The sequence below is a fragment of the Octopus sinensis genome, linkage group LG10 (assembly GCF_006345805.1).
Source record: "Octopus sinensis linkage group LG10, ASM634580v1, whole genome shotgun sequence".
Taxonomy (NCBI): domain Eukaryota; kingdom Metazoa; phylum Mollusca; class Cephalopoda; order Octopoda; family Octopodidae; genus Octopus; species Octopus sinensis.
In genome coordinates, this window is record NC_043006.1 from 26,788,192 (window position 1) to 26,800,744 (window position 12,553).

The 12,553-nt window shown below is 40.9% G+C and overlaps 1 protein-coding gene across 2 annotated transcripts in view; it reads right to left on the reverse strand.

The window, feature by feature from the left end:
- The window catches only part of LOC115216386 (cullin-2), a 66,314-nt gene that overhangs the window by 46,224 nt on the left and 7,537 nt on the right, over nucleotides 1–12,553 (reverse strand). For both annotated transcript variants that reach the window (XM_029785679.2, XM_036506419.1), the window contains one exon: nucleotides 2,307–2,441. In XM_029785679.2, the coding sequence (XP_029641539.1) occupies nucleotides 2,307–2,425 (119 nt within the window). In that variant the 5' untranslated portion in view covers nucleotides 2,426–2,441. The remainder of the gene's footprint in view (nucleotides 1–2,306; nucleotides 2,442–12,553) is intronic.

Genomic DNA, 12,553 nt, shown 5'->3' on the forward strand with positions numbered 1-12,553 from the left:
ATGAAGTTCTAAAAGAAAAAGTTATGAGTGTTTGTTTTTCTAATTTTAGGGTGATAATATAATTCTCCACTTTTTTATTCTAAGGGGACTTTTTATGTATGCAGAAGAAATCATACTGTGACCTATATAGTAACAAGCCTAGTTGTGGCACTTCATCGGTTATGACAGCAAAGGTTCCAGTTGATCCAATCAACAGAACAACCTGCTCACGAAATTAACCTGCCAGTGGCTGAGCACTCCACAGACACTTGTACCCTTAATGTAGTTCCCAGGGAGATTCAGTGTGACACAGAGTGTGACAAGGCTGGCCCTTTGAAATACAACAGAAACAGGAAGAAAGAAAGTTGTGGTGAAAGAGTACACTGGGGTTCGCCACCACCCCCTGCTGTTTTCACTCAATAAACACTCACAATGCCAGGTCGGGGAATTGAAACCGTGAGTCCACTGCCCTAACCACTGGGCCATTGTGCCCCCGACAACAAGCCTAGTAAGAAGGGAGACAAAAAGTGAAAAATAGAGCAATTAACAGGCAACTGATTAAAATACGAATGTAGATTGTCAATGAAATTATGAATGTGAAAGATTTATGTGTGTGTAAATTTTATTTTTTAATTAAAATACGAAAACAATATAAAAATATTTAATATAATGAGACGAAAACTATGAAATTCCTTGCAGTGTCTTTGATAATTTTTTTCGTTACCTCAATGATACTGGTGGCATACATAAAAAGTCCCCTTAGAATAAAAAAGTGGAGAATTATATTATCACCCTAAAATTAGAAAAACAAACACTCATAATTTTTTCTTTTAGAACTTCATTGCATGAGACTGATACCACGAGATTCCTTGAATTGAGCTCTATCATTTAAGCTTAATTAAAATATCGGTTGTTTTTAAAATAAAAAAGTTATTTATACTTGAATCCAATTTTTTTGCCTTTTCATGATATTTTACCTCACAACTTTTTTGATACAAATGTTTGTTGCAGGAGACAAAAACTGAAAATCTTCATGATTTCTTTTATCATTGAAGCTAAGATAAATATATTTATTTAAATATATTTATTTAAAATAAAAAAAAGATATTTAGATCTAAACTTGACTAGTGGAATTACTTACTCTCCTATAATGTTGCTACAAATTTTGACATAAACTTTTTTCTACTTGACCAAATCTCAATTTTTTTATGCCAAAATATAGCTAGGGACCAGTTCTTTTCAAAAATGTTAAAATTACAGCCTTAAGAATATTATTCAACTACTACCATAGTTGAATGATTAGTTGAACAAAACTGACTGGTAGCAAAAAATAAAATGAACATAAGACCCAGGTTTATTAATTGTAATTTACTCCTAAATGTAACTAAGTCTAGTATAAGATCCTATCAGTAATCATAAGCATAATTTGTTTCTCTCTAAGTGCAAGGTAAATTTTTCTGAAAAGTAAGATATAAACTGTTTTTACTTAGTTTATCAAAAATCTTGGATTAATACAAAACATATTATTAAACAAATAAGGATACATCTAATATACCCCTTTTATTTTGTTATATAATTTAAAGAAACATTTAATCTGGAATGCCTTTCCTTCCTTGGACACACGAAGACCTGTTAAGGCAAGCAAAGTCGAAATCGAACCTCATCCAAGGACAGGCACCCATGCCAACCTCCCTTCATTGGACATTAAACTCTGCTTGTGAAGACCTGTTGGGGCAAGTGAAATCGGAATCAAAATTGAACCAATCCTATGACTTGCACCTGGCAGTTGCCAGGGTCGCTGGACTGACTCCTGTACAGGTGGCAAGTAAAGAAACACGGTTTCGACCCTGTGCTTGAGGAGATCCATTGTGTCAAGTACACCAACATCAAAAATCAATGGAAACTGCAGTTGTGATCCCTGTGCCGGTGGCACGTAAAAAGAACCAATCCGATCGTGGCCATTGCCAGCCTCGCCTGGCACCTGTACCGGTGGCATGTAAAAAGCACCCACTACACTCACGGAGTGGTTGGCATTAAGAAGGGCATCCAGCTGTGGAAACACTACCAGATCAGACTGGAGCCCGGTGCAGCCTTCTGGCTCCCCAGATCTCCGGTCGAACCGTCCAACCCATGCTAGCGTGGAGAACGGACGTTAAACGATGTTGATGATTATTAAGAAATATAACTATTAACATCGAAAAAATATTGTTCCTACGTACCTAATGTGTGTAAACATATCATGAAGTATATGATATGCTAAATAGAACCTTACCTGCATACTAAAAAAAAGAAGAATTATTGAATAAGTAATAATTGTTGAAGGATATGAAAACCGATCATTCCATATTGACCTGGCAACTTGTCCACAGGTTATCACTCCACGTACTGTCTCCAACAGGATTTGCCAGGTAGCATTAAAGTCAACCTTCCTTGGCTTCAGTGACATCCTGCTGTATTTATAACTGAAGGAAAAAAAGAAAAAAGAAAAAACAAAGCTTCAATTATAACTATAAAGACATCATTAAATATGAGGAATTTATATGAAATTCAACAGAGGTTGGTGAGTCAACTTCACAACCAGTTTTCAATTACAAACACTAAAATAAGTTTCGTTTTTAATGCCCTTAACAAAAGTAGAAATACAATGCATAATTATTTTCCTTTTAGTAAAGATACTGTGAACAACATAAATGGATGAGCAGAATCTTTAAAGCATCGAACAAACGGTGAGGGCTGTTATGCCAAGATGACGTGAAAATTTATGAATGCTGGAAAGACGAGATATGAGAAGAGCCAGGTAAAAGCACGCCTTGTCATTACGAAGGAAGTGAAAGAAAGAAAATAGATCATCTTTCGTCAGATGTCAGTGACAAGAGAGTCAAGGAGGAAGAGTGAGAGAGAGAGAGAGAGAGAGGGAACAGTGAAGGGGAGAGGAGAAGACTAGGGAAAGGGTGGGAGAGAAAACCAGAAATGAAGAAGAACAAGAGAGGGAGATAGACAGAAAAGAGATAGGAGAAAAGTGCGCATCATGATATTTAAGGTAAAACTTACTTGGAAAAGATGCATGGCGTTCAATCATATAATAAATAATATATAAATATATGCATATATACATACATATATGTACATACCTACATATATATGTATAAATACATGCATATATGGGCACAGGACATCAAAGAAACGTGGTCGCAATGAGAGAAGAAAACATAGAAAACAAACTTTTTCTCGAACAACAAGAAAAAAACCAGAGAACCGAGACATGCAACTTCTTTATGTACAGGGATGCTGTCAGTAAGGCAAGGGTTGGCAACGTGTAGAGTGAAGAATTCCAAGTAGGGGTTCACCAAGGTTCAGTCCTCAGCCCTCTCTTCTTCATCATAGTCCTCCAGGCAATAACAGAGGAATTCAAGACAGGATGCCCCTGGGACCTCCTCCATGCTGATGATCTTGCTCTAAATCAGAGCTAGAGGAGAAGTTTCAAGTGTGGAAGCAAGGATTGGAATCGAACGGCCTTAGAGTCAACCAAACTAAAACCAAAGTCCTAATAAGTAGGAAGGCAGACAATCACAAATCCCTTCAGGTAGATGTTTGATCTGTAGAAAAGGCATAGGTAGAAATTCCATAAGATGTGCCCAGTGTAAACTATGGACACATAAGGGGTGCAGCAATATCAAAGGGAGGCTAACTAGGAAGCTAGTTTTTGTATGTGGCAGATGCTCTGGAGCAATAAACACTGAAAATGCGCAGAGAACAGCTTCTGCCACATTCCAGGGAGAAAAACTACTAGTACTTGATAGCTTCCGTTACCTAGGTGACCAAGTCAGTAGCGGAGGAGGGTGTGCTGAAAGTGTAGCTGCTAGAATAAGAATAGCTTGGGCAAAGTTCAGAGAGCTCTTACCTCTGCTGGTGACAAAGGGCCTCTCACTCAGAGTAAAAGGTAGATAGTATGATGCTTGTGTACGAACAGCCATGCTACATGGCAGTGAAACATAGGCTGTGACTGCTGAGGACATGCATAAGCTCGCAAGGAATGAAGCCAGTCTGCATACTCGACAGAGTGTAAGTACCTTGAGAGAAAAGTTGGATTTAAGAAGTGTCAGATGTTGTGTGCAAGAGAGACAACTGCACTGGTATGGTCATGTGTTGCGAATGAATGCGGACAGCTGTGTGAAAAAGTGCCACACCCAAGCGGTTGAAGGAACCTGTGGAAGAGGTAGATCCAGGAAGACGTGGTGAAGCACGTCCCAGGATGAAGTGGTGAAGCATGACCTTCGAACATTAGGCCTCACCAAGGAGATGATTAGCGACCGAGACTTTTGGAAATATGCTGTGCTTGAGAAGACCCGGCAAGCCAAATGTGGCCTATGCCAGAAGCGTAACAGTCCGCTTATGCGTACCTTTTCCTTCTTTGGACACTAAACTCTGCTTGCGAAGACCTGTTGAGGCAAGTGAAATCAAAATCAAATTCGATGACAGGCATCCATGCTAGTGGGGTGCAAAGAGCACCATACGAGTATGATTGTTGACAGAGTGGCTAACCGGTTTCCGTGCAAGAGGCACATAAAAAGCACCACTCGAGTGTGATCGTTACCAGCGTCACCTTACTGGCACTTGTGCCTGTGCTAGTAGGGTGCCAAGAGCACCATCCAAGCATGATCGTTGCCAGAGCAGCCATCTGGCTTCTGTGCCGGTGGCACGTAAAAGGACACCATTCAAGCGTGATCGTTACCAATGTCGCCTTACTGGCACCTGTGCCGGTGGCATGTGTAAAAAGATTCAAGCAAGGTCGTTGCCAGTACCACCTGAGTGGCCCCTGTGTCGGTGGCACGTAAAAAGCATTCACTACACTTTCGGAGTAGTTGGCGTGAGGAAGGGCATCCAGCTGTAGAAACTCTGCCAGATCAAGATTGGAGCCTGGTGCAGCCATCTGGTTCGCCAGCCATCAGTCAAAATCGTCCAACCCATGCTAGCATGGAAAGCGGACGTATGATGATGATGATATATATATATATATATATATATATATATATATATATATATATTTATATGTATATAAACATTATATATATACATATATATTATCCCTCTCTCTCAGAGAGGCACAAGCACCTACACACACATATACACATGTGGCAGTAACTTCCACCTACCAAATTCAATCACAAAGCTGGAAAACTAGAAGTAGTTGATAGCTTCGGCTACCTAGTTGACCAAGTTAGTAGTGGAGGCTGGATGCTCAGAGAGTGTTACCACTAGAATAAGAATAGCCTGTGCAAAGTTTAGAAAGCTTCTACCTCTACTGGTGACAAAAGGCCTCTCTCTCAGAGTGAAAGGTAGATTGTACGATGCATGTGTGCGAACTGCCATGCTTCACAGCAGTGAAACATGGGCCGTGGCTGGAGGAAACTGCATAAGCTCAAAAGAAATCAAGCTAGCATGATCCGCTGGATGTGTAATGTCAGTGTGCACACACAACAGAGTGTAAGCGCCCTGAGAGAAATGTTGGACATAAGACGCATCAGATGTGGCGTGCAAGGGAGACGTTTGTACTGGTATGGTCATGTACTATGGATGGATGAGGCGAGCTGTGTGAAGAAGTGCCACTCCCAAACAGTTGAAAAAATCCGGGGTAGAGGTAGACCCAGGAAGACATGGGATGAGGTGGTCAAGCATAACCTTTGAACGTTGGGCCTCACAGATGCAATGACGAAAGACCGAGACCTCTGGATATGTGCTGTGTTTGCAAAGACCAGGCAAATAATATGAGTCCACAGCTGTATCCTACACCAGTTTCGCATAACCAGCCCCAGCCCATTCAAAAGTACCTTGGATCAAAGGGCAACCTGCTGTGCTTGAGATCTGTTGAGTCAAGTACATCAACATCAAAATGAAAATCAAATGGAAATTGTAGGTGTGATACCTGTGTTGGTGGCACGTAAAAAGCGCCATCCGAACATGGCCCATGCCAGCCCCACCTTGACTGGCTTCCATGCTGGTGGCACATAAAAAGCACCAACTGAACGTGGCCATTGCCAGCCTACCCTGGCTCCTGTGCCAGTGGGACATAAAAAGCACCCACTACACTCACGGAGTGGTTGGCGTTAGGAAGGGCATCCAGCTGTAAAAACACTACCAGATCACACTGGAGCCTGGTGAAGCCTTCTGGCTCCCCAGACCCCAGTCGAACCATCCAACTCATGCTAGCATGGAAAACGGATGTTAAACGATGATGACGATGATTTTATATATATATATATATATATTATATAAAGAGATGTATATACTATATTATATTTTATATATATTACAAGGTTTGGAGATGATGTACAGGTATTTTATATTTGAAGAAATGAGGTATTCAGAAATTTGGATGGTTTTATATTTACAGATATTTATTTGTATATTACATGTTTTTATATATCATATATCATATATTAGCACTTTCGTCCATTCTAGTGGAGTTTTCAAATTGAACTAAGTTCTTGGGGAAAATTTGACTATTTTTATAGTGTTATTGAGTGTGTAGTGGTGGGGAGAGATATAAGATAGTACAAGAGGGTGATGAATGGGAAGAAAGTGAGAGAGAGCATGTATGAGTGTGTGTGTGTGTGTGTGTGTGTGCATGCATGTGTGTGTGTTTTTGTATCTGAAAGAGTGTTTAAGAAAAAGAAGGAAAGGAAGAAAAGGGAGAGAAAGAAGAAAAAATTTTTCTGTTGATCTCTTTGTAGCTGGTCAGGCTGTTTACTCCAAGGGGGGACAAAATGTCACTTTTCAAAATATTGTCTGGATTTCTTTTTTATCATTGTCTAGTGAGAGTGTGTGTGTGTGCGTGTGTTTTTGTATCTGAAAGGGGTATTAAAGAAAAAGAAAGGAGGAAGGGGAGAAATTTTGTTGATATCTTTGCAGTTGGTAGGTTGGTCAATAATAATTCTTGGCTTAGTGATTGTAAATCCAGCTGTTTACTCCAAGGGGTACAAAATGTCACTTTTCAACAAATTATTTGTATTTCCTTTTTATCACTGTCGTGTGAGAGAGAGAGAGAGAGTGTGTGTGTGTGTATGTGCGCGCGTGTGTGTGTATGTGTGCGCATTTGTGTTTTTGTATCTGAAGGAAGTGTTAAGGAGGAATGGTCAAGTTGTCAAAAACAATCAGTCATCGGCTTTTAGCAATGGTCAAGCCAGCTGGGGACCAAAATGTCACCTTTCAAAAATTGTCTGGATTTCCTTTTTATCATTGTCTTGTGAGAGTGTGTGTGTGGAGGTGGGGGGTCTGCATATCTGAGAGGAGTGTTAAATGAAGAAAAAAAAAGTGTTTATATTTTTGCAACTGTAAATGATTTTTAGGCAATTAGAAATTGGCCACTTCAAGGGGTGTAAAATGTCACTTCTCAAAAAATTGTCTGGATTTCTTTTTATTATTGTTTTGTGAAGGTGTGTATGTGTATGTACGTGTGTGCCTGTGAATCTGGAAGGGGTGTTGCTGGAGAAGAGAAGAAAGAAGAAAAAGGGGAAGAAGAAATAATTGTGTTGATATTTATACCACTATTCAGTTCTTTCAATCCAATGTTTGATTCCTGTGCTTACATGGGATGAAGAATCTGGATTAGAGATTGTTTTTATTTATGTATATGTACATGTGTAAAACTGTGTGTGTGTGTGTGTTTAATACAATCTACTTTACAAATTTGGTCCTTCATCTAGTACAACTTATTATAGAAATATTTTCAGCCATTCGATTTGGGGGAGAACTTAGCTATGAAGTATTTTTCCATATTCCTCCTGAAGGAAGTGTCATTCTTTGGACATTTGTAGAAGGGAAAGATCTTAAATTTTCCTTCTGCACATGTATCTAGGTGTTTACTCAGTGGTATCTTGCGCAGTTCGTCCTATGAGTAGAGCAACGGATTCAGCTAATTTGGAAATTAGTTGTGGAGAAACGGAGAATACCGTTTATATTGTGTGTGTATATATATATATATATATATATATGGGCAACACACACACACATTGCATACATGTTCGTGTGTGTGTGTGTGTGACTGAAGCCATACACACACACAGCATGGCTTGGCTTGGCTTGGCTTCACGAACAAAGATCAGGATGGCTGTCCACGTCGCATGCATGCACGCTCATGACTGACAAGTCTGATATGGGAAAGGCAGGTCTGTGAGCAGTGTCCACAGACAAAGGTAACATCCGGTGTAGTGTCAGAAGCGGCTCGTGTCTTCCTCCTGCGTCTCTTGTCTTTAAGTGCGTCTCTTCTTTGTTCCTCAAACTTGCTGACTGCGTTGAAGTTCGTGTGGCACCAGACATCACGATCCACAGCCAGATCTGATCAGCATTGGTGGTCAATATGACATGCTGTTAGAGACTTCTTGAGGCAGTCTTTGTAGTGCTTCCTCGGATCTCCTCTCACACGGTGGCCGGTGGAGAGTTTGCCAAACAGGACAATCTTAGGAAGGCGATGGTTCTCCATTCTGGAGACATGCCTTGCCCATCGGAGGTGGGACTTCAGTAGCATGGCTTCAATGCTGGGGATCTCGGCACGCTCCAAGACTTCAATGTTTGTGATGAAGTCACACCAGTGTATGTTGAGAATGGTGTGGAGACATCATTGGTGGAAGCGCTCGAGGAGACGGATGTGACTGTGATAAGTAATTCAGGTCTCTGAGCCATAGAGAAGAGTGGTGAGAACCACAGCCCTGTAGACACTGATCTTTGCTTTTTCTTCAGGTTATTATTGTGCCAAACACGTTTGTACAATCTGCCAAAGGACCTATTTGCCTTAAAGAGTCTATTTTCAATTTCTTTGTCGATCCTTGCATCGAATGAGATGATGTAGCCCAGGTATGTAAACTGCTAAGTTAATTTCAGTTCGGTACCGCAGATAGTGATGTGTGGTGGGCGGTATTCCTCTTGGTGTGTAGGTTGGTGAAGTACCTCTGTCTTCTTGAGGCTGACCTCCAGGCCAAAGAGCCGCGAGGCGTCTGCAAAGCAGGACGTGATGCGCTGCAAAGCTCGCTCTGTGTGGGCGACAAGGACAGTGTCGTCTGCGAAGAGGTCTTGGATCAGCCTCTCCTGTGTCTTGGTGTGGGCTTGGAAGTGCCGTAGATTGAAGACGCTGCCATCCAGACAATACCTAACATACACCACATCCTCATCCTCCATATCAGTTGCATGCTTGATCATCATGCTGAAGAAGATGCTGAAAAGACACAACCCTGCTTCATGCCGTTGGAGATGGGGAAGGGCTCCAATAGGTCACCATTGAGTCTGATCTGACCACGCTGATTCTCGTGCAGCTGGATCACCATCTGTAGAAACTTGGTGGGACAGCCAAGCTGTTCCAGGATGAGCCATAGTCCTGTCCTGCTCACTGTGTCAAATGCTTTTGTGAGGTCGACAAAAATAACCTATACTCTATAGTCCCGTTTTGTTCTCGGCACTTCTCCTGGAGTTGGCGGAGGACGAACACCATATCCACACTGGCTCTCGGGGAGGTTTTCTTCAGCGATGGTTGGTACTGGCCTATTGAGCAGGATCCTGGCAAGTACTTTGCCAGTGATGGAGAGTAGGGTGATTCCCCAGTAGTTGGAGCAGTCAGACTTTTCACCCTTGTTCTTGTACAGGGTTATGATGACGGCATCGCGAAGATCCTGTGGCAGCTTGCTCTGCTCCCAGCAGCAGACAAGAAAATCATGGAGCTTGTCATGGAGCATCGGACCTCCATTCTTCCAGATATCTGGTGGGATGCCGTCAACTCCTGCTGCTTTGCGACTCTTGAGTTGTCCTATGGCTTCACATACATACATAACAACACCTGTCTGTCTGTTTTTGCTTGTCAATCATTCAGTAAAAAGATGAAATTTTAAAATTCTGTTATCTCTCTCTTTCTCTCCCTCTCCCTCCCTCTCTTTACACCGTTGCTAGAAGGGGACTTAACTCATGTTTGTATAAACAATGGTGGATTTCTCCACTGTGAAAATTGTTAAGTTATGGTCGAAAATTTACTTTTACCACTATTCGCTGGTGCCTTGGGGGAAAATAATTTGACAAAAATACAGCTAGGATCGTGATGAATGTCCTCCTAAAATTGGAGCAACATGCATGCTAATTTGTGGACATGCATAATTTACATTCACGTACACACACACGCACACACATCATGCCTTTTATATATACAGATGTAATGTGTGATAATTATTCAGTTGCCATCATATATAATTTATCTCTTATATAAAATCTGTTCTGTCTGTGTGTGTGTGTGTGTGTGTGGCTTCTCGGATCTCGGGTATCCTCCATCCGATTTGTGCTCAAATTTGATATGTAGATACCGACGGTATCAGGGTGTGTATAAGTCTTGAAAAAATTACAAAAGTCGATTCCAGGTGAGAATGCGATCAATAAAGCCGTGGGAAATCGTTTTTCTTTGGAATAGAAAAAAAGTCTATCTTTATTTCTTCTTTTGCTGGTGTCTTAAATTTAGGTTAAATGGGATGGTCGGACAAGTTGTTTTGAGAAAATTTGGTTTAAATGTTTGACAACTCAGCACCGTCCATTGGACGGGGGTGGTGGGGCATTTTGGTCATATATTATATGTATATATATACATATATATATATAATATATATATATATATATATATATGATATATATATGTATATATACATATAATATATAAGTTATATATTATGGCAACTGAATAATTGTCACATATTACATTTCTTCCACCCATTCCTGCAACAGTCCAACCCCAACCTCTGGTACTTCACTCTTTTCCTCTCTTGCATTTCTTCCATCACTCATCCTAGGCTCCCCAGAAACCAAGACAATATCTGGTCTCAGGGAGAGCTGGGTAATATGTGAAGGGAATTTCAATTGTTTCTCAAGGTCTAGTCTTATCAGCAAGTAACCCACAGTAGAAAGCAAATTAACTGATATCTTCTTGGATCTTTACTTTGGTCACCCTCCTTCTTTAGTAAAGACAATCTTCCTGACTGTAATATAAATATTTCTTCTGTTACTGATCCTTTTGCTGATTGTCTCAGTGATGGTATTGAAATTCTGGATGTCTCGTTGGATAGTGTTCCTCCTCACACAATACCTTGAAGCAGCTGCCTTGCTTCAAGGGATCCTGCCTTAGAATATGTCTCATGCAAATCTTTGTACTATGCCCTATCTATGTAGGGCATAGTTCTATATCTTCTCCAACAGATCCAACCTATGTAAATAGGTTGGATATGCTAGAGAAGATAATATAAAATCCTGAATCAAAAACTTTATCCTTTTGAATTCTTTTTCCAGATGTGTTGTTGGATGACATTCAGCTCTATCATCTGCTCCCATTTCATCCAGAGACCCAGTTTATGCATTGTCACTGCTCTTTGCTTAGACACTTGCACCAGCTTCTGCCTCTCCTTCTAACTAGCTGTATCATATGTGGAACCTGTTGCACTCCTGAGTTCAGCCCAGCCCTTAGTGAAACTCCCAAGAAGAGCCTTGTGTTTCCACTGCTCCACTGTCTGCAGAAAAACTTCAGTTGCCTTGCACTTCCTCCATGTCCTCTGTACCAGACACTTTGGTATCCTCTGAACTGGTGTACTATAGGTGTTCCTGTACTTGTGTCACTCTAAGCTTGTTACTACTCCTGTACGGCCAATATTGCTAAAGCTATATAGCAAGCTCAGCTCAAAATGGCTCCACACTACAGTGATGGGGACTTCATAAATATGCAGAAACCAGAGGATTCAGGGAGGATCCTTTGTTGGTAGATCCAGATCTTGAATCTTCTTGAGAATTTAGACTTGTCTACAGCTCTCAACTAGCTCATTAGGTCAGCTCTGATTACTTTGTTGGAGTACGTATCCTTCAGACTGCTGCTGAAAACCTTCCTGAGACTTTTCATTGATTTTTCTTCAACAAACAGCATCTACTTTAAACTAGAATTTAGTAATTTTCCTTTCTTCAAAACCATGCACTAAGACTTGAAACTCATTTGCATCCACACCACAAGCTTCCCTAATTCCTGGAGGATCTTGCTTCATATGCAATTGTCATTGTGAGGCCATTTATGAAGGCTCTACTGGATGGTTGCTCTATTTGCTAACTGGAGCCAGCACTCCTTCTTTGCTGCCTCTGCCAATGCAAAGGGACACCACAATGGTAACCCCAGTGATAATCCCCACTTCCAACTGGTGCCAGTCAGATGTCAGCTAGTGAAAGGAAACCCTCAAACTGAACTAGTCAATGATGAATATTTTTTTGTCTACTGGTGTTTATGTTCAGTGCATTTTCCTCCAGTTTGTATGAACCATAGGTATTTGTCAGATCTAGCCATAGTACAGTCAGGTCCCCTCTTTTTTTTGTTGCATTCTTCATGAGTAGGGCTACTACATTTGTGGGTTTAAAGCAACAAAGAACTCCTGATATACCTCCTTTCTGTACTAACGTGTCAATGTAATCCTTACTTAGAATGATGAATACCAATACCGAAGAAAATATTGTTCTCCATGCTGAGCAAGGGAAAGATACAAAACTGGTTGATTTTTCTTGGGTCTCTTTCTCTCTCTCT